Source organism: Ostrinia furnacalis, unplaced genomic scaffold (assembly GCF_004193835.3).
Source record: "Ostrinia furnacalis isolate ACB-3 unplaced genomic scaffold, ASM419383v2 OfSCF4280, whole genome shotgun sequence".
Classification (NCBI taxonomy): domain Eukaryota; kingdom Metazoa; phylum Arthropoda; class Insecta; order Lepidoptera; family Crambidae; genus Ostrinia; species Ostrinia furnacalis.
In genome coordinates, this window is record NW_021134519.1 from 125,204 (window position 1) to 149,148 (window position 23,945).

At 37.7% G+C, this 23,945-nt stretch overlaps 1 protein-coding gene across 2 annotated transcripts; it reads right to left on the bottom strand.

The window, feature by feature from the left end:
• Window positions 1-6,291: 6,291 nt before the first annotated feature.
• Window positions 6,292-16,080, bottom strand: LOC114359275 (ecdysone-induced protein 78C-like). Of its 2 annotated transcripts, none has more exons than XM_028313591.1 (7): window positions 15,931-16,080; window positions 13,595-13,736; window positions 11,364-11,636; window positions 10,382-10,563; window positions 9,967-10,080; window positions 9,700-9,879; window positions 6,292-8,986 (listed from the first exon to the last, which is right to left on the bottom strand). In XM_028313591.1, exons 2-7 carry the CDS (start codon window positions 13,605-13,607, stop codon window positions 8,753-8,755), a joined length of 996 nt encoding a protein of 331 aa, XP_028169392.1. In that variant the 5' UTR covers window positions 13,608-13,736; window positions 15,931-16,080; the 3' UTR covers window positions 6,292-8,752. The 2 variants fall into 2 exon arrangements, with proteins under 2 accessions (XP_028169392.1, XP_028169393.1); XM_028313592.1 differs by lacking the exon at window positions 15,931-16,080 and adding an exon at window positions 15,077-15,158.
• Between the last annotated feature and the right edge of the window lie 7,865 nt (window positions 16,081-23,945).

The following is a 23,945-nucleotide window of genomic DNA, read 5'->3' on the forward strand; positions in this document are numbered from 1 at the left end:
TTTTTCTATATATATTTTGTTACGCAGTCAAATGTGTATAGCTTTATAAAATTTGCGGTCGACAATACTTGATGAGTCGCACGCACGGGGCTTGTATTCGCTTTTTGGTAATATTTTTTGATGTATTGATTTGAACTGTATGTACTAAGCTTAACATGAGTTCACTTTAATACTTGTAAGTGAATATACGTCTTGAATTACTACAAAATTGTATAAACGAACTTGAAAAGTTAATACAAGACCCGTGCGGGAAACGGCTTAGACCAAGCTCATGTAATCTTTAGCGAGTGAGCAATAAGGTTGGCATTACAACATCCATAAAGTTAAGGTTAAATGTCAAATGTGGTGGCGCGGGCGCACGTGGGAGGCGGCGCGACAAGATGGCGGATGTTGCTAACTGTCACTAATATTACTGCGTAAGAGAATTCTCGTCATAATCTGCATATCTCGGTTTACTTCAGTTTAGAATTAATTTTTAGCCGTAAAAATATTACCTAAATGTCATAAGACAATTAGCCTTTGATAAGCAAGCTTTTAATTCTTTCTTCAAACGGTAGTGTGTTGTTCTCCTTTCACATATCACACAGTTCAGAGTAAGCTCATGCTCAGTGATGTTTTGGGTTACCTGTAATTCTTAACTGCCTTTCTCTTCACGGTAGGTTTTAATAATCTTTTTGTATAATGTGATAGAAGCCCATCTAACCAAAGGGTCAGTTCGAATCTATGGAAAGGACGATTCGTTGACTTAATAACCGTTAAGAGGTTTGTTTGTAGATAAAGATCAAGTGATGGTATTTCTATATTTAAAGTAGAGGTGTAAACTGGAGTAGACTGACCGCAGAGGTTCGGGCGCGCCGCGTTTATGCGCGACATGTTTTAGAGTATTAGTGTTCGCATTTCACATTGATTTAGCAGTTTATATATTGTATGTATTATTGTTTTGCGTAGATCCCATTATGACAATCAAATTGTGCTTAAAGTTGGTATAAGGAGGATGCGAAGCAGACACGGGTTGATACCGTTTTTTTTTAGCGCTACGGCGCTATTACACCCAGAACAGACGGTGAAACGCAACTGCAACGAAACTGCAACTTTCTGATGATTCTTATGAATGAAACTGACTCTGAAAGTTTCACACTGGTCGCGTCATGTGTGGTCTCTCAACGGACGCTATAGCAGAAACTTAGATGCAACTCAAAAGTAACTAGCAGTTGCAGTTTCGTTGCAGTTGCGTTTCACCGTCTGTTCTGGGCCTTACACGATTGATTGCTCGGCGGCACATGCCGGCGATGTGATGATAATAATGTCCGTACTGTCTTATTCGCTAAATGGCTTCAGCAAGGTGACAGACGACCTGTCGGTGCTGTCTGTGACTCGACTGAACCGATCTTTAATTTCTTCAAATTGCGTACAGTTTACAAAAGTTTGTGAGGACGGCTGGCAAATATGGCAATACGAATCTAGGATACACTGAGGGAGCTTCACGTCTCTAATTTCTAGTCTGTGACGGTATATCGGTTGTTTGACAAATAACAGATGAGTATTGTCTCCAGAGGCAATACATTTTACGGAACTATATCGAAGATTATGAGTGCACATCAAATATTGATTTGTTAACCGATATATCGTTTCCGGCGAACGTCTCATTACTTTTACATTTGAAAATAAAACACCACTATAATTAATTATTTTTATGTTAGTTAATTGAAGCAATATTATTGAAATCAACATAATCAAACTCTAGTAATTTAGAGCTTTTGCTATTATTGATTGCCAGAGTCATCGATTGAAACTTGACTAACGAATCGCTGTACAAGTCGTCAGGAATGCTTGCACCGCGGAACTTATCTACGTGAAGTATATTATATTATTTTACCTCTATATTATACATAATGATATAGTTATTATAAAATGAAAATATATAAAACAGTAGTAAACTATCAATTCTAATGCAATAGCAATCCGTCCAAAATTAATTTAACTATCATACGGAAAATTAATTTTAAATAATATTTACCTTTAATATATCTCTTCGAGTTGTATATAATATAATTTATAAAAGAAACTTTAGTATTATATTTTAATGTGAAATGTAACGGACAAAAGTCATTCTTATGCTGATAAATAAAGGAAAAAAAGCAATTGGCTGTATACACGCGAGCAAGCATTTCTGATGACAAACTAATTTGTAAACACAAATATTAAGTCGTGCCAAAAATCAAGTTAGACTCGGTTCAAAATGTAGTCGTATCATTTGCTTGTCAACACATTCGTGCTAAAATATGATTAATTACTTTACTAATTTGCTGCGAACGAGATTTGACTATAGGTACGACTTCACTAGCTAAATAGTTGCTTCCTGTCACCCTTTTATGTATATATTTAATGCTAATGTTAACATACATACATATCCGCTATTGGTATTGCCATAAGACGAGGTGAGGATATTTGGAAATACGCTTAGAGTTGCCCGTGTTGACTTGCATTTGAATATTCTCTATTCCTATGGTAATACGGTTGTCAAATCTCGTCGCGTACGGACCCCTCAGCGGTGTTTCTTGCCGGTAGCGTAAGTACAAAGTTCCGTAGTGAGTAGGGAGGGGGGTGTAGTTGCGGAGTCCTTTGCTAAAGCCCGGTCTCTGAGCACGTAGAATTTTGTCCAATGACCCCAAGCTACCCATCCTTATCGCTCGCGCGTAATTATGTTGCTGTTGCGCTCGCACTCTCACTGCGGGAGCCCGTCGCACAGTCGCGACAGCAATATAATTACGCGCGAGCGATAAGGATGGGTAGCTTGGGGTCATTGGACAAAATTCTACGTGCTCGGCGACCAGACTATATACGTAAACACGCTGGCGCCTGGCAGAGGAGGGTTTGTTTGTGGAAACGTCAGACTAGGCAACCGAGTAATAGGCGTCCTTAACAATTCAGTTCTTTATGATTATTATTTAATAAATATTTTACATTTATAATAATCTTAAACCACATACAAAGCCTACATTGTTAGACCCTAGTCCGGTTCGGCCATACAACGTCGGGCTCGCGTGGGCGTACGATGTATCTTTACGATGACTTTATTAGTAAGAATACTGAACTAAACTCTATGTAGGTAACATTTGCAATGGTTCTTCGTTTGTGATGTATTCTCCAGAATCATTTGAGCTGATTTGTAAGTTTACATTTTTACATCTGACGCAACGCTGCGATGCGATGCGGCCCGGCGTCCGCAAGCCCACAGCCCACACACTAACATGGTCCTGGTTTTATTGCACTACTATAAGATACATAAATAATTCTCATTACGTAATATCAACTTGTACAAACTTATAATTCTCTTGATTTTTATTTTGTTAGTTAATACCAGTACAGTTTTAGTTGTACACTTGTGCTTAGTGAACTAATAAAGAATTTGGTGTTGTATAATTTTAATTATTCGATTATAGTGTCTAAATTCATGTTTAATTTAAGTAAATTATTATGGTCTATGTTTTGTAAAATTTCCTCTTTGAGTGCTGACGACAGAGAGCTCCGGACACCGATTCTCATTAAGAATTCAATATTACAGACTGAGTCATCTCTTATCTTGTTTTTAGTTATAAAAAACATGTAAATGGCTGTATGTGTGAACTTGTAGTCCTCTCCTAAAATATAACATTTACTGTGACCTCTTAAATGTAAACGTTTCTATTCAGAGTTGATCTCTAGCTTCGAAATTGTTAGCGTGAACAAAGAGCCATTGAATTGAACTAAGCAGACCCTTAATTAGAGGAAGCGCTCGCTAGGGAATGACCAAAGTCCGGCGTTTATCTGTTGTCAGCGCCACTCGTGTTGAATGCGCGCGCGGCGGCCGCCATCTTGTGGTTGGCTTGTGTACAGACGGCAGCGCATCTAGCTTAACACCATGGCGTCTTACGTAGTTGTAAGGGCTTGTTCCCGTTTTTGCAGGATACCGTTTAGTAGTATACGTGTTTTAACACTATAGTTCACACGAACATCCCGTTTGTAGTGTCCCGCAAAAAACGGATTTTTTTGAATTTGTAATTCGAATTTCAAATACACACATGACAGTCCAGTTTTGCAGGATGCTGCATTACTGAATCCCGCAAAACTGAATTGTCACGAGAACGAGCCCTTACGTACTTGTAACAGATGCCATTCCGCAACTAAATGTATTCCGATGTACTGTCGACTGTAAGTACCTATATTATATCGTATTTCTTTGAAATACCAAATTTAATTTGTTATATTGAATGATTTATGTACAAATTGTTTAGTTTATAAGTTTTTGACATCACATTTCGATTTAAAATATTAATAAGTAACGAAATCAATGTGTATTAATTGTTTCGTGTTACAAAAGATACAAAAAACTATATTGGAATTACATGGATTCATCCCTTCTTATCGAGTCACGTACAGTACCTTTACTAGAAACTTTTTTAAATCAAAAAGTGTGTTTTAATGTGTGCCGTTACAGTACACACGTAATTAATTTCTGTAATATTCTGTTAATTTTTCTGTTGGTTATTTAAACCACAGACAGTTAAAAATGAATTATTTCTGCTGATATGTTGGTAACGAATTATAATTCATTTATCAATTATACACTTTATATTTTACTCTATTGACATTTTCCACTGTGTTATGATCTTGAATATTTGTTAATGATTTCGTATAGGCTACGTTGGCCGTACTATAAGACATGAGCTAAGTCGTCGCGGCGCAAGTAACACGAACCTAAGTGAATACGTTATACTCTTACTGTATTTAGCACATTACAGACCAACAAAGTTATGTTCTACATATATTGTTTCTGTAAGTACATAGATACGGGGGCATGTAAAGCCTTGACAAATAGCATCGAGTTGTAAATGAAAAATATCGTTTGGGAGGCTCCAGCTTTGTTTGCGCTACGAACAGAATAATTGATTACGAGCTTAGTTCGCGAACGCATAGTGTTGTCCCTTCGTTGGTCCGACATGCCCTGTACATGTACCTGTACCGTGAACATAGCACCTTATTTATTAGTGTTGTTAATTCAATTTTATTGACGTGCGAAGGCATTGTAAAGCACGCGACCTCTCACATGATTGAAATTAGCTATTTGCTTTGTTATTGTTATCAAAGATAAAAAATATGAATTATTTAATTTCGTAAATTGTAAGTTTTTGAAGTATTTTGTTTAATACTTATTGTTTCTTCCATGTGATTAAGAAAGTGGCAATACAAATAAGCATTAAAACTATTACCGTATTTTATTTTTCCTGCGTCCTACTTAAGGATATTACAGAGTAGCTGTCGCCATCTTTCAAATAATGTGGCTCTCTGTTGGCAAATCGCTGAGTTGCGATTCTATCGACTAATCGTTCTATCGAAATGACACGTGAATACGAATTTCTGATGAACTACACTATGGGCTGAGTGTGAGTTTACATCAAACGCGCTCAGCTTAAAAAAAATATGAATATTTTAGTTCTTTAACGTTTCCGCTAGGGGCACTGTACAATCCGTCATACATTTAATGTCATTTTTTGGTGAGCGCGTTTGATAAAAACACACAGCCCTCAGTACCTCTATTACGAAAAACTTTCGAGTTCGTTTCGTTTACGTATTCAAAGTGCCATCGAAAAATTTTGTATGAAAAATTAAACAGCGCCCCCTAGGGCGGCTACAATATAGGGGGCGCTGTTTAATTTTTCATACAAAATTTTTCGATGGCACTTTGAATACGCAAACGAAACGAACTCGAAAGTATTTCGTAATAGAGGTACAGAACACTAAACCGTCCCACCAAACTCATTGACAGGAGGGCGCCACCATCGTTCAACTATAAATTTACGAGGGAAAAAATCGGTACGGAAATCAGCGATCCGGTATTGACGGTGGCGCCCCCTGTCAATGTCACGGGTAGGACGGTTCGTTTTAAATCTCAGACCAAGTTTTATTTCGACAATAGTTACTCGCGTGGTACTGGTGGCGCCAACTAGTGAGCGTTAGTACGGTAGGTAGTTGTAATTGCATGTGCCTACGCAATGAACGGAAGTGTTTATAGTTCTGTGAATACTCTAATGTCCACGTGTAAAATGTACTTGAAAAAAAAGAGTCTTAATCTCAATTAACTCTGTAAAATCTTAATTATTTCTAGATTACTGTCTAATAAATAAAATTATTTATTTATCTATCGAATTACTTGTAAGTGTACTTTTTATAGGATTATTACTTTACATTAGCTGTATAGGGCTACCACTTTTCCACATTTTGCTAATGCACGTTTTTGAAATGAAACACTAGTTTTTGTTGCAGTTTATTTTCCATTAATACCTAAAGTTTACATTATGACTATATCTAAACACACCGTCGCCCGTTGCAAGTAAATTGGTTTTATATGAAAATCTTACGACTGCTACAATATGACCACGCTAAAAAGCAAATAAAGTAGGTATACGCTAAACCAATTTACTTGCAAACTATAAAATCACGGGCTTATTATGAACTAAATCATAATGTTAATTTATTCTAATAAAATTTTCATTTTATAAACTATAACTTATATAAAGCAAAAAAAGACAAAAATTTATACAATACTATCACACCCGAGCATGCTACTTACTGCGATTAGAATAAATGCAAAAAAGTAAAATCTTTCTAAAATTCGGATCGAGGTGAGGGTGAGGAAGGAACTAAGAAAACGCCACCGAAAATTGAGCAAAATGAATCTAAACCTTAATACTATTAATAGTGCGAGTCAAGTTTCTGTAAATCATAACCTAGCTACATGAATCTGTGTGATAAGTCGCGTGTGTGCAGTCCCGCGTATTCATTAAACAATAAAACTAAATCTAAGTCCAGTAAAATCGCCGCGGGGATGCTCTGCTCCTCGAGGACATCACCGGGGATTTTTCCTAGAGTTAAAACTTAAAGAACAAGAAACATAAATTTAAACACAGCCAGTTATATTATATGCCCTTAAATAAAATTCACTGTTTCCGTTTTCTATTTTGATTTTATAGAGAGCAAGAGCGGAAAAACCTAAAACTACGAAAAATTGCGACCTATTCACTAACTTGTATCAATCAGTGACAATGGGCACTACACTATTTCATAAAATTAAACTTAAATTCACTCCAATGTTGTAGGTAAATGCATTTGGCAAATTGCGGACCTACTGTTCCTACTGTACCTACTATGTTGTAGCTAAGCTAAAGGAACAATCCCAATTATAGGTGAACACCGAGCCAAGATACGAATAAATGCATTTTTAAAACTAGGCGATAGATTAACACCAAACATACCTGCCAGGTGTGTGGAGCCACTGTCTAAACCTAAAGTGACGTCGTGGAACATGTGAGTGAGCAATGACTCTACCCTTCTCTTAATCCCCATGTACATAACTTCCTGCAGTCGCGTTTCTCGCATTTCTTCCCTTATTGTATATATTAAAATAAGAAACTAACAAACTAATCTACCAAAAGATACAGATTCCATCGAGTACATAATCTCCGTTTACTTGGCTTCTACTGTGCGATGATAGCATTTGTGCATTTGTCGACTTCAAAATGCTAAAATACTCTACTCTGATATGGTCTAATCTTTGAGGTTTGTGAACTGCTGGTGTGTATCGATATGACAGAGCGGAGAGAGGGACACTTGAGATTATTATCCTTACTAAACAGTAAACACTGAAAAGGAATATTATTACTCTACTATTACTAACGCGGTAGCCTCTATGTTAGGCTCCATCTTTAATAATAAATCTACAAAGAAGAAACAATCCCACCACCTGATTATTTTTAGGTACTAATCTGAGATGCTTAGGCACCACAGCAAAATTATCTAAACTAATAAAATCTTATATTTAAAATACACTTTCGAGCTGTTGACAAAAACCCTCAAAACGTTCAGATCTTGCTTCATCGAAACGTATTGCAGAGTAGACCGGCAGTCAACTAAATTCTCCTGGGTGCTTACAGTGACAATATACTTTAATTTTAACCTAGTGACAAATACGAGTAATACTTGGATGATAGTGATAAGCCCGCAAGTAATTAGCATCTATATGAAAGGTAGCTATTATATCGTATTATCATACATTAGTAACTAGGCCTACGGCTAAACGCATTACACGCGCCCATTAACCCGGTGCCCGTTACACGCGCGCGACGGTCGCCTCCCTACGCCATGTTGGCGATCCAACAGGGATGCGCAGGAGTGCACTTTAAAAATAAAGTATATTATTGGCAAGGACCAAGGTGAATTAACTCGTTAAAATAAAATTGAATATGTAAAAAATTGGGTCCACCACATGAGAAATAAACTAGTATAAAAACATAAACAAAGAAAAAAGGGCATCAGATAGCTAGCTTTAATTATGAATCACGATCTATCACTAGTAGTTTAATTTAGCTGTATAATTATATTTTTTTATTATTATTTTATGGATAAAATGTGTTGTACATCCTAACATAGAACATTACATAATTACATTGAACTATCATAATAATTTTCTAACATTTATTAAGCGCAATTTTAAATGCGAGTTAATTTCAATACATATTATGAATCGTGGCTAATTTAAAAACTAAATCTCAGCCAGATCACCGAATGGTTCGGAGAACCAGCGATTACTTTAAATCAAACTAGTGGGAATAGTCCGGAGCGCCCGGTTCATATGTAAAGCGACTACCTGAACACGCCTACCTAACAATTACCAGCATTGATTAGTCTACAAAAATCGAAAAAAAAAAGACCTAGTTTAGTTTAGGACGCTGCTTGCGGCGGAGGCGCGGGCGCCGTCGGCTGGGGGCTCCTCCTCGTGCTTGGGGATGTCGAACATCTCTGCGAAAAGCGCCGGCAGCACCAGGCGCGGCCAGTGCTGGCGGCACCACGAGAGCAGCTCGTGATGGTGCAGCCCGAGCGCGCGCACCTCGTTGGCGGCGCTGGCGAACGCCTCCCAGCGCCCGGACACCTCTCTGCCGCTGGCTTGTATCTGGAGACGAAGGATTACACGAGATGACGGATTACATTCAGCTAGAACTAGAGCAGGAAGGCGCTGGATGCAGGCCGCAACCAACCGGCGATTGCAAATCATTCATTGGGGGAGGCGTATGTTCGTCAGTGGTTAGAGTCAGTACGGCTAGCACGAAAAAATTTCGAGTTCGAATCGTTTGCGTATTCGAATCGCCATTAAAAGATTTAGTACGAACTACAACAGCGAAACCTTGTGAGTTGTGAACGTGTCGTAAAGTGAACTTAGTAGGCATGAGAAAAGGTTGCACGAAACTTATTTTGAGAATCAAAATTACCACGCTATCGTTTAATTCAAAGGTTGAGTAAGTATCGAAATTGGTCGAATACGCAAACGATTTGAAGACGAAAGTTGTTCATGCTAGTTTTACTGTGGCTGAAAATTAAATGATGATGATGATGATTACTAGAATCGGTGACATTTAACGCTCCAGGTCATTCGGCGAAGATACGGGACTATTCCCGCCTCTTGTTCCCACACCGCTGCAACTTCTATGTTCCCAGGATCTACAGCTTGATTACCAATAAACACCCAACCAGTGAAGGCCAAGATTGAACAGTCATTAGACCCGCTACGAAATTAATCAGAAGAAAATAGGACTTCGAACTTATGGTTCGACCCTCCCTAAGAAAGCGGGTGACAGGTGGGTGACAAAACAAGAAGTAGGTACTCACGGCCAGATGAAGTGCGTCTCCAAGAGCGCGGTTGAGTGTGTCTATTTTCTCGCTCTCGGCCAGCCCAGCGCGGTAGGGGCACAGCAACAATGATCCAGTGTAGATGGCGATTTCGTCTTCAGTACTATCGATCTTGAGCATAGTACTGACATAGTTCAGCATTGCTCGAGTAAATGTAGGCTGGAATGAAAATATCATGTTAAGATGGGAAAACGTAAAATGTAATTCTCAACATGAGCTGAATTTGAAAAACTTGGATATACTTACGCTATAGATGATTTCCAATTGTTTGACGCTAAGCGTGGTTCCATCATCGAAGACGAGGCATTCGGAGCTGGACAGCCTGGTGACCCTGGTGATCCACACCTCGAAGAACCCTAGCTGCGGACAAAATAAAACTGGCAGGTTCCGTCGTAACTGGTCACATGCGCATCATTATAGGCATCTGCTGAATTCGCCATGGCATGCACATGGTGATTCGCAATGGCAAAGATCTTTAACTAATTAAATTAATGTATAAAATCTTGAACATTAAAACAATCCAATGTTGCCATTTGGTTCCTTGAGAGCTGCTATTTAACCTTAAAAAAGCACGTCCAAAAGTATCTTACACGGTACAGGTTACAGTCTACAGTCAATCTGCAAAAGGCAACGTTGGATAAAGTCTCTGCATCAGCCTCACCTTGATCAGGATCAGCTGGTCATCCTGGGGCAGGGTGTTGAAGCCGGGCAGGCGCTTGGCGAACTCCACGACCTGCTGTACGGCCGGGGTCATTCGCAGAGCCACGTTGAACCACAGCGTGGAGCGCGCGTCGCTCACGCGGTCCGACGTGGACGAGGCCGCCGCCTCTTGCGTGCTGCTCGCTGCACAGACACCGCACACTTAGTGACGGTAGGGCGATATTCTATTCGCAAGCGAGGACCCCAAGGTAGAAACAAACTCGAATAATGATATTGCTGCGTCTGCGTGATGCTCTATACTCCCATAATAGGGAGAATTCAGATTTTTACTAATTATAATACTCGTACGAGCAAGGGTAATTTTTGAACTTGAAAGTTACGTAATTAACCCTTAAAATCATAATACCCAAAAACATAGTTATAACATGTACCAGGAGAAGGTTAAGGTAGATATGAAATAAAATGAGACACAGCTGCACAGCCTAAAGGTACCTACTAAGTAATCCTAAAACGTATAAAGTTACACAATCGCAAATGCTTACATACACAAAAGGACAGAGGGAGAAGGTCAAAGTTCCAATCTTGCACATACACAGCCAGAAGCACAGGAATAGGGACATGCGCATGAGTTCTATCTTCAGTTATTTAAAACTTAGGAATAAGGTCATAGAAAATAATCTACTCAAATCAATTGTAAGCATGTTATAATTTTAATAGGAACATTTCTGAAGTAAGTAGGTAGTCTACGAAAGAAGCTTGAAATTGGCCGAATAAGGCCCAGAACACACGGTGAAACGCACTGCAACGATACTGCAACTTCTAGTAACTTTTGAGTTGCATCTAAGTTTCTGCCATAGCGTCCGTTGAGAGACCACACATGACGCGACCAGTTTGAAACCGATTTGAACTGGTCACCGTGTGTTCTGGGCCTAAGAGAACAGAAAGGACATTCATGAGCCTAAATGGTAACGGTAAATACTCACGTTCATTGTCAGAGTCTTCTTTCACGACCAGAGCGTGGCGCTTTATGGTGCGCCGCAGCTCGTCTGTGTACGTATTATTGCACCGGTGGGCCGTGCCCACCAGCCTCATCAGTTCCTCGGCCACCCCTTGTCGCAAGGACTCGGGGTCCATGGCCTCCATTTCCGGTAGAGGAATCACGATGCCGGCTGCAGTTAGATTCCGGGCGATATCTGGTATGTTCTCCGCATTCACTACTTCACGAGAGCGCTTCGGGACGCGACCATATCGGACGGCTGTGGAGGAGAAGTGAGTTGATCAACAATCGAGGCTAGGGCCCGGATGAATGTGCTGATGCATCGTTGTGATTAAAGTCAGAGTCGATAGAAATAAAGGTTATAGGGTGGCCCCTAAATTAAAATCATATTAAATTTAAATAAGTAATGCAATAAAAAATTTGAATTTGAATTACATTTGGATTGACCGTAAGCCTTCAGGTAGAAGTGTAAAATCTAAGATCAGAAATCCTAACTATCAGAAATATTCAAAATAAACGACTTTTGTAAAAAAAATTGTTGATGTAAATCAAAGGACTAGAATGAACTATAAAATTAGATAATATTATTATAGCTTATACATTTTAAACGAAAGACCTAACAATGATGGATGAAAACAACTAATTATAATTCTTAAATTAGTCTTATTGTAATTGTTAATTTCAAAGCCTTTATTCACAAATGGCCAACGGTGTGTCGTTGATAAATGGATTAACTCCAATGACGAATCAATCTGGCAGCCGACAAGCCGTGCCTGGATCTAGGCCAGTGCATCGGCTGCGTTTGTTGACGAATTGGGTCGTGAGACCTGCAGTAGGGCCTCAATTGGAAAATAGGTTGCCGGTGCATCGGGCGTTGATCTAATAGCAGCGATGCACCGCATTATTATATCAGTCGCAGTGGGCCAAGGATCCTCACACCAGCTCACACAAGTACTCGTGTACCCAGAGGAATAATAGGTTACGGTTCCGTTACTTCCTCTGGGAAGGGTATGGATTCCCAACAGCTAACATAGGTATATCATTTCGAGCCAATTGGGAAGATTAACTTTCTGCTAACATAATTTTAATGTAAGACTGCACAAGTAAAGTACTTAACATCCTGTCTATTTTAGCGAAAGCCGCGATAAATATGTTACTTTCTAGATAAGCTTATTTAAAAAACATCAACTTACAATTTATTTCAAAAAATATTGCTCAGGACAAAAAAATGTTTAAAAAACTTCACGTGGCTATGGGTAAACGAAGTAGCCATTTCCTGTTTTACTGTGCATTCATTTAAAAAAAAAACATAAGAAAATATAATTTATAACTCTGTCGGGATTCGAACCCGAGGCGTAATCAATATTGAAATGCAAAAGCCAAAGCATATAACCTTAACCACCTATTGTAAATTACATATCAGTAATCCTAATATTACGTGCGCACGAGTCTTCTATTTCCCCTCGTGTCTGCTTACATGCGAATGTTAAACCATGGCTTTTTATTAGCACATGTATTTATCTAAATGAACAGTGCAAACACTATACTTTTAGTTAATGGTAGGCAGTTAGCATGCTATAAGAGCTGAAGGATCCAGGTCAGCAAGGTATATTTTAAGATTTCCTAAGGATTTACACGCAAGCCTTTTTATTCAATTAATTTAATTATAACCCAGGCAGCCATGTTTATTATGAATTGAAAAATTTGAAATTTAGGTGAGTGGTGTTCCAAAACTGTATTCCATGATTTGATAAAGCCCCGTAAAGGCGTTGCAGAATTCTATATTCATTTATCGATTTGTCCCCTTAATAATAAAATACAACTGCTCAGACTGAGAACCGAATCCGGGAACGTTTTTGTGCTCATGTGGAGGCAACTCCACAGTGCGTAAAAGCCCCCAAACGATATGAGATCAATCAAGTTTGCGTGGCTCGTCAATACTGGACTGGCCAATTTATTCCCGGGGGAAATTATAGGCTTCCTGTTTCAATGTAGTTACGAGAATATTGAAAAAAAAAATGTTCACACTGGACTTTGAGTGAAATAGGTGTAACTTAGATGAAACGCATAATACATGGATGGAGCTCCGGATGAAGCTCGCTTCCACCTTCAGCCTGATCATTACTTACCATCAGGTGAGATACAGGCCAAGAGCTTCCTCGTTGTGGATAAAAAAAATATCTAATGAAATATTAAAGTAATTAAAGAAATACTCACAGTCCCTGCTCATGCCAACCGAAAGGCACTTTTTGAAGCGGCAGAACTGGCAGCGGTTCCTGTTCAGCCGGATGACGAGACACTTGCCGTCCCGCAAGCAGCGGTACTCGATCTGCTTCTGGATGCTTCTGCGGAAGAAGCCCTGTGGACAACACCAGGAATTAGACACAGAAAAGAATCACTCACCTCTCTTTCCCACCGCTGCAACTCCTGTGTAGCCAGGATCTACAGCTTGACCGCCAATAAAAACCCAACCAGTGAAGGTCAAGTTTGTCCCGGTGGAAAGTTAACTGTCATTGGACCCGCAACAAAATTAATCAGAAGAACATAGGAGGAGTTCGAAGTTAAGGTGCGACTTCCCTCCGTTGCAAAGCGGATGACAGGTGACAAACAAAGGTCTAGTAAACCTTTATGAAAAGATATGCATGACGGACAATAAACATTTTCACGGATCACAACAAATTAAGGGGGGCTATCTTGTGAGCTATTGCTAACTGCCAATAATATTTTTGAAAAGAAGGGCATCCTAGACAGCATCTCGCTTAAGGTAGCCTTTCGAACTAAGCGTCACAGACGCAGCGTCTTTAACTTTGGTCTTTAAGGTAGCCTTTGGAAGCGAGTTAGTGACGCGGCGTTGGTAGCACAAGACCAAAGCTAAAGACGCTGCGTCTGTGACGCTTAGTTCGAAAGGCTATCTTTAAATAACATCAGGTGCGATTGCCTTCAAGTAGGTACCTGAATTGTTCTGCATAAAAAAGATTGTAACTTTGGCAAACAGATGCATTGTTAGATATCACGGGCGTACCGAGGAGCTTATAGGAGGGATCCTGCCTAAAAATTAAGATATACCCCCTGCATCAGACTGCCCTTTCCCTTTCGGCCTAGAAGCATGGTACGCCCATGTTAGACACCATATTTTAAATTTCGGGTACGTTGACCATCGTTTTATAAAGTAAAATGGGAATTTATCGTTGAAATGTAAAAATGTTAGGTGATACTACGAAGATGTAACTAAAAATGCCTCTGATGGATATGCCAACGTGGAACTATGGCATCTGGAATTTGAACACGTGGAAATTTTAAAAGCAATAATTAACATTTTTAGGTTTTAATTTTAAATTATAATATTTAATGGCAATATTAAGCAAAAACTTGTCAAATTACTTATTATACCAATCGACTGCTGGAATTAATTTAAAACACCCGCAGTAACAGTATCTGTTAAAAAAAACCGTTACATATAAAATGGTACCTTCCTAGGTACTGAAAAGATGATTTTTCGCGGACTTTTTTTTCTTTTGACGGTAGTCAAGACATTACGGGGATTCATCCTAGCAATTTAAATCTCACGGGCTATTATCCTGTCTTACTACCTTACCTCTTTTCTAGACAATCGGAAAAAATGTTCAGTGAACGATGCTGCTAATTCGGTAAACAACCAACTTACTCGTAACTTTTGAATTAGAATTTAAATACATTTACCTTCAGCTGGATCCTCGTTCGTGGTTAAAATAATTTAAATTGCTAAGATCAAGTAATACGTATAATTAAGATTTTCCTTATAATTTGTTTGTTGATTATTAAAATTTATTAAATTGATTATTATATGACTTATTGATGATTATAGCTCGGTCTAAGTTCGTTACGATTTAAAAATACGAATTGGCAAATTAATCACTAGCCAATCGTGTAAATTGAAACTAGCCACGTTGCGTTTACATATTACATTGATAATTATTAGGCACTCGTTTATTGTAAAGCATAGCATTTTTTAATAAAAAAAAACACTGAGTGAATAAAATAAAACACAAGCTATTAAAAAAATTGGACAGAACGTGTTGTCCACGTGGCCGCAAATCACAACGCGATAGAACTGACTGTGCCATAGTGTGAACCTCCTGGTATGCGACTCTCTCCCCACTTAGCTGCACCTCCCCGCGTTCACCCCGTCCGTACCAGAGACTAAAAATTCAACTACCCTCTTTTGACGAGAATTATTTTTTTACCAAAATTTCCAATCTCGTTATTTTTACCAAAATACCACAGTAATAAGTTTTCTTATAAAAGTGAACAATTTCGGGTTTGATACAGAAAAACACTTATCATTCGCCTCGTCCGTACCAGAACGCAAAAAAATTCAACTACCCTGTTCTGACGAAAAAATTCTACATGTAAAAATTTTACTATTTCTACCATAATACCTCGGTAACACTAACCAGTTTTCTTATAAAAAGTGAACAATTTTGGTTTTGATACAGAAACACAAATGTTTATAAGATTTTGTCAATGCAAGAAGACCCAAATATTAAAATATTCAAGATATTCAAAATACATACGTGCAGTGGCTCCGGCGCATAAACTTAGGACCTGGCTGCTTTCTGAGATTTTAAAAGTTGCGTTAAAAATATAATGTATTCACGTGGACTTCTGTCGTGCGGAGGCAGCCCGACGTCCGCCGCCGTCGAGCGCCTGAAGGCAAGTGGCAGGCCGCGGCCCGACCGCGTGCGTACCCGCGCGGGTAGCTATAGGTGTACCTATCCATAATATGCATAGGGCTGCCACGGCCTATGTTATAAATTTGCAGTACAGATGAATGCTAGGTTTAAAGGTTACTCCGCACTAATTTTAAATTCAATCTGTATAATATACTTTACAACCTTTGTAATTTTTTAACAATTATCATTTATGAAAGGAAAATTTACAATTTTCTTGACATTACGCTGTACAATAGCAGGCATGTCAATGTAAAGATAGTTATCAATTTGTGCTATTGTGTGCAACTTGGTAATAATACTCTATGTACTCGCAGATTGGATCTTTTAAAGATATCTAGCGAGCGACAATAACTAGGCCGCCATGAGAAGTCTTTGTAGTCGCAGTATTTACTATACAGGGTGTCTGATGATATAAGTGCATCAATAAGAACTGTGATAGTTAAAATTAATTTATTCAAGACGCAACATATAAGAATTGAGAATTCAGACGTGTAAATTAAATTATTAAGCCTTCGAGTTACCCTAATGTATAACCTCAGCACAGTAATGTTTCATCCAAATCCATCCAGTTGTTTTGTGTGAAGGAGTAACAAACATCATTCCATCATCACTTAATTTTGAGTTTAGTTTAAGGAACCTGAGGGAATCTGAACTCACTTAGATTTTCTGGTTTATCTGAATATAAAAACTGAAAATATTATTAAACTTACTCACCAATAGGCGCGTCTGGATTCAATTGGAGCGAAATGTTTTAAGGCACTTATGGATTATTAAGTAACTATCGACTGCATTGTACAAATCTGATTATGAACTGGCCTCTAATGATACATTCTTACGCCGTTGATGCATATTTGCAATAACAAACACACACTCGCTTATTTAAGGTATTTAAAAACAATTTATTGTTAAGGAAAATGAACTGTTTTGATTGTTTGCAGTGACGTAACTTTTGATGGTAAACAAAGATCTATACTAATTTTAAATTATCCTTATTTAAATAATAAGACAGATTATGCATATTTTTAACCTAATTAGGCGTAAAATTGTCTTAATTTTCGAGAAACGTCTTTTTAATATTTTTTATTTTTGATTCAATCATCGTAGGACCATTGGTAGCGTAATTAAAAGAGAAAAAAACTCGGGACTTTCTATGAAAATATGAGTACAAAATGTAAAAAAAAAATGACCTAAAAAAAGAAAAAAAAAACAGAAATTAGGTGTAATTTGGTCAACAAGGTTTTAACAGGAATATCCCGAAAAATTTTTTATAATAACATTGCTGGATAGACTGTTGGGACAAACTGGATAGCCCTGTGCGTGCACATTTCCACGCGCTGTCAAAGGCGCCGCGTGCTTCCGATAGTCACCGCGACAGCGGACGACCGACTTGCGCGCTATTCTCATAGAAATAAGGGCCAGTAAACTGAAAACTCTCTTCCACCGACTGTACCAGTAATTGTCGGTTTTAACTCCCGAGTTCCCGACAATTGACTCCTGCACGACACTCGAGCCTCCACCTACTGCGGCAATGCAAATCTTCCACTGCATCTACCAGGCATTAGATAGGTACAGACTACCGATTTTTATTGCAAATTCGCCCGTATTACAACTGCATAAGACCGCACAGTGTTTACTTAGAGGTGCACTAGCCCGTATTACAACCAGATAAGGGCCCACTGTGTTCCGCTTGATGTGCTGTCGTCTGTAATACTCGTTCATACAATGATGTCTTTAAATGAAACGTTTTCAAAAACTAATTATAAAAAACAAAATTTAAAACTGACACCAAAAAGGTGCAAGTAAAAAAGCGTATTTATTATTTAATTACTTTTACTACACTTATTTATTACAATTTGATATTATCTCAGTGTCGGTCCCAGTTAAAAATAATTTAAAAAAGTAATATTAAAAAAAAATTACCTACGCTCCTTTTTTCGTTTAAAAATTAGAGATTCCATTGCTACAATCAAGTTTTGGTATCACTCTACAAAATTTAACTTTTCTTGTTTTGTTACAACCCTATACAATTAAAGTTAAAACGTTCTAGAATTTTCCATGCACTATTGAGTAAAATTTTGCAAATTACCCCCATTTTAGCTTTCTAATGATTTAAGTATTGAATTCTTGTTAAATACATGTTATTTACGAATGGCTTGGTATAAAATAAGAATAATAATATTATTCATAATTCTTGTTATGATGTTGTTTTAACTTACTAAGTAAACATCTAAGGAAGGATTCGACCAAACAAGAGTAAATCTAAATATATAAAAGGAGAAACTGACTGACTGACTGACAGATCAACGCACAGCCTAAACGGCTAAACGTATGCACTTGAAATTTGGAAGGGACGTAGCTTAGGTACCGTAGAGGTGCACTAAGAAAGGAATTCCCGAAATTCCCACGGGAACGGGAATTAGCGGGAAAAACGGGATTCACGCGTACGAAGTCGCGGGCGGCCGCTAGTCTCAGAATAAATCCCCAGTTATGACATAATTTCCCATACTGAAACTGTCAATGTGCCAGTTGGTCGAATCAGGCCTAAGTCATATAAATAAATATTCTTCGAGGAAATATAAATAGGAATGAAATTAAATCAAAATTCGACTTCCATTTATTCGAAGGGCGTTTTATCAAAATTAATAGATTAGCTTCAGCGGCTTCAACCGTGTAAATAAAACTTTTAATCCTACTAATAAATGCGAAAGTTTGGATGTCATGATGTCTGGATGTTTGTTACTCTTTCACGCAAAAACTACTGAACGGATTTTGACGAAACTTTACAGTATTAATGTTTATAACCCAGAATATCATAATATAGGCTATAATGATCTGTGACAAACTAAATTTCACGCGGGTGAAGCCGCGGGCAAAAGCTAGTATAGGTAATACTAAATGCCTTTAGAAGTCACATGAAAAGTTACGACAAATTTTTGGCGTTATTTTTGCGCTAGAACGTCGTTCAATACTGGAAACATACATACAGACAGAGTGAAGTACCCAACTTGAGTATGCACGAATATAGAATAATCGTCGCAGATAGAAATATTAAAAGTTCAGTTTTATTATTGCGACCTATATCGCTACGAGCTACAAAGTAAACTTAAAAAAAACTATTTCAATTCCACTGAAAGGCGTGTTGTTCAAAACTCGGCGAGCAACGTCAATCATCCGTATTCGAGTGCCGCATCCGGTCACCGGCAATATCAAGTAGGGTTGTTATGGATATGTAGTTTCGGTTATGGATACGGTTACGGATATAGGAATATTACCAAAAGTTTCGGATAATTTCGCTTATGGATATTAGAATTTTAAAAAGGTAAAATTCAAATAGCAAGATGCTTCGCGACCCACATACTTAGCCGTTTTATTTACTATGATGGCAGGTATATCAGAATGGTGCTAGAGTATGCCAGACAAGTAAATTTTAAGATTTAGACTCCGCCTTTATCCGAAACTTTTGAATCGGTTACGGATATTTTTTTATTTCGGATATCCGAAAGTTTCGGTTACGGTTACGGATATCCATAACATCCCTCAGTATTCCCGACCCGGTCAGAGCCGGTAGTGAGCCGGGTTACAGTGGCAAAGGCCTAAATTGAGGTCAGCATGTCCACAAACAGAGCAATCCACCACCGACAATTTATGTGGTCAGCAAATGGATATTTCACGTAAGATAATTAGGTCAGGTATTATCTAATATCGAAGCAGGTACATGTGGGTAACATGTGGTAAATTAGATCCATAACTTTGTCAAAATATAGGTTTAAAGAATCTTTATTTCTCTCAGGAATTTAAATACAATTCACCTATGTGAATGTGAAAATACAAAAATGAAGGTAGGTACTGTTATCTTCAAACAGCCATGGATGTTTTAAAGTACACTTTGTACACAAGCTAGGGTAAATTACTATCTTTATAAGCCAAGCACAAAACTTGAGAACGGCTGGATCAATCAATATAGCAAATTTTCATATGATAACGATTTCACAAAAATATTCAGAAAACAGGTAATTTTTCTTTTATCTTCCTAATGCTTGACAAACAAACGTTGGGTTGGCTAGTCCGAGGGCGATATTTAATCATATTAATTCCCAGAAATATTAATTTTAATTGAATATATTTTTAGATGAATATCTAAAAATACCTATAAGCGAGAACAAAAGGCTATTCAAATAGAAGATTGAGAGCTGCCACGCGAAGACTATGAACTATGAATATTGCAGATAAAATATGCCATTCCGATCAAGCTTTTCTTCTATGCAAATAAGAGGCGAAGGAAGTGGGTTATCGATAGGAAATTGGAATTTGATGTCGTTGCTCGAGATGGTGCTTCGATCGGGATTCGATATCTGGTCGGTCTCAACATGTAGGTTATATGTCAGACGACGAGGCACCTCTGCCTAAACCTCTGGAGCCCAGAGATAAGAGCTTTAGAGCGCTTTCACATTAAACCTAGGCGCAAACCATCGATTTTTCGTCGGCCGATAGTTTAGTCGGGCAGTTGATCAGTATGGGCATGTATGGAATCGCGCACATTACACCGATTCGATTTGATCGATTCTTCATACAATTTAAAATCGGGCACAACTATCGGCCAACTAAAAATCGGTGGTCTGCGCCTAGTCTTAGGCGACTTTAGCAGCGCGACAAACGCGCGACAGACGCGCTGCCGAAAATTTCATATGTACTATGTGATAGCGGATGCATGCCTTCAGATTACAAAAACGCCGCTGCCGCGCTGCTGTAGCGTTTCTAACGCCCCAATGTGAAAGAGCGCTAAGAGTCATGAGGTCAACGGTGGTATTGTATGGTTTAAGATCCTTATTCTCATTAAAAATTTTAAAATTCGCTTACTATGAGAACATAAAATATAATTACGGTATTGATGTTGGGAGTAGTGCCAGTAGTGCCAAACAAGTCAACGCGTCAGGCGTAGATGTTTTGCAAAACGAAATCGGATTAAAGTAAGTGCGCTCAGCGTTTACAAGAAGTTGCTCGATTCGGAATGGGACTCGTATGTTTCATTGAATACCTATAGCAGTAAGTAATGATATATTTACGAGTAGGATTAAGATTGTTTGTGTAAAATTCGTGTTTGGGTAGAATATTGCAAGTTCAAAGCAGCCTAATTGACTTCTCTCTTTTAATTTCACGCTTCTAATACAGACTTAACCTGACTTTTATTTTAATACAGACACAGAATAATAATAAGTACCTACTTACAGATGACAAAGATTAAACGTTAAAAGGACGACTAGGTATTTGTTCATCAAACGCTTATCGGCGCCATCCTGTTAACTTGCCCATTGTAGTGGGAAATTGAAAATGCATTTCTGATAAGCCAACGAAGCTTAATGGCTGCCGCTGTAAATGCTTTGAGCCATATTTGAGCCACCTCTAACCTGCGTTTGCTCCAGAAAACTAAAAATAGCAGATAAGTCATGAAGTCTCGACGAAAATTTAACGAGAAATTAATGGAAATTTTTAACCACATGTGTGGCATGAAGTGAACTTAAAAGTGTGTAGAAGTGAACTAGCTGACTCGGCGAACTTCGTACCGCTTTTGAAAATATTCTATACAAACCTATGTTTATCAGGCATAATGTACAATAATTCTAATGTTAAAGAATTTTTCAAATCGGCCTATTCAATTCAAACAAACAAATAATCAGAAGCTTTCCTCTTTAAAATACCTATTGATTGGTGTAGAACTGAGACCTTTTAATAACCTACATTGAATCGATTTAATGTCATAAGTCCATTAAAGTATAAAATTATAAACTTAGTTAAATAAACAGAATAACTATTCTTTTAATTTTAGTTAACTCGTTATTAATATCCATCACAAACTATTAAGCTTATTGCAGGAACAAAGTTGCATATTAGTTGACACTTTATAAAATCAGCAAACCGTTAAAATTGCAACCCATTGTTTCAGTGCCCAGGGTTTACACAACAGGGTTGAGCCGTTATTTAGTTAGAAAAGTTCAACTGACAGCCCTGCGCTTAACTTCATGAGGATTAAAAATTTCACTCAAATTGGATTCGTGAATCAACTCATTTGACTCGCTAACTCCATTTAACCGAAGCTGCAGTTTGTATCAAAAAGTTGTTTTGCATTTCCTGGGATATTTAAAGTTGTGCTTAATTACTGCTTTTGATTCGGTAAAATAACTGTCTGGCGGTTTAGTTTACTGAGTCATTATGAAAAACTGTAATTTGTGTTGAGTTGTGCACCTTTTTTAACCGTGACTAACCATGACTGGTGTTTATTGTATGGAGTTTGACAGACTTTTGACGTTGTTACTGTTAAAGTAAAGTGGTGCAACCCGGCCTTAGTGTAGGCACACGCTCCACACTCTGCACTAATTAATGTTTAGAAGCAGCTTAGTAAAATCAACACGAAATTGATTTGGGTAGGAAACGAATCTAGGTCAAGTACTTAGTGGGGTAACTTTTGTAGGGTAAGTTCGATGTTTGCTGCAAAAATACATAGAAACTATTCGAATCATTACTTGATAAATCTGCATTAGGTAAGGAAGGGTTAGGTTAAGATCTTAAACGTAGTCCTTACAGCAATAAAAATAAAAGAAGAAATACGTATTTTCAATCCAAATTAAATCTAAACACTATAATTTACCTAATAATAGCGTAACATTCTAACCAATCGGCTTAACTGCAAATTAAACGAGATAGTTTCCTGCAATCACTGCATAAATAATTAATTCGGAAGTCTAAAAGCACGTAATTACGCAGTTACATGTGAATCAACTTTGCAAAGGCTTAATTGTAACATGACGAGTAGCGCATGCGAATGAGTTAAATTGCACATTTGCCGCCGATCCATCGGTGATTATTGCCTGCCAACCCACAATTTGCTACCGTAATGTTAGTTTTCGGCTACTATAGTTTTGGCCGAAACCGTAGCCGAAACCATGGGCGAAAGTAAACTGTCATAGTTACTCGTATTTATCAAATATCAGTCTTTATCAATCAGACTCCATGTTTAGAACCTTTTCTAACAAGAAATTAAAATATGTATGACTTTAAATAGGTACGTGGCTAATGATAACGTGGGACACTATTTAAGTTGTGAGCCTAACTGTGAAAACGAAATAGTTTAATATTAAAATGGTATTCATTGTGTGTATTGGTATTCTGTATAACAAGTAGACATGACGCACCCAATAAATAAAATTATTAACTAATTAAGTTAACGATTAAGATAACGATAATTCACATTTTTACATGAGGGTTTTTTGGCCGAAACAGAAATTATGGCCGATACCAAAAACTTTAGCCGAAGCCGATCAGCTATTAATTATGCATCGTTAATTACTGTGTATCGTTTGTGAATAATAAAATACGACCGCCGGCAATTTTCATTAAGCTCATTATAAAGCTTTCGATATTTACAATATTAAAATTCAATCGAATCGAATATCATGCTACTTGTTTGTTTTGACAAGTTTCATAAAAATGGCGATATTGACTTTTGTTTGTTTTAAATACAAAAGTTGCAGTTGTAACTTTGAAAATTGGCAAAGATATGCCTACACTTTAGCCAGGTTTTAGTTTCTGTATTTATAGGCAAATATTACTTGGAAACCATTTTTCTTAAAAATTTTAAGAAGATTATTGTTTCTCTATGAAGACACTGAACAATAATCTCTTGAAGAATCGATCTTATACTAATTGGACAAAGCTTGAAGAAGCGTTATAGGCAATTAATAAAGTATTTTATTAAATCCCTCTCAGAAAAAAATATTAGTATCTCACAAGCTTTTGCCCGCAGGTTCGACCGCGTAAAATTCAGTTTCTGACATTTTTTTTTTAATTATAGCATAATAATG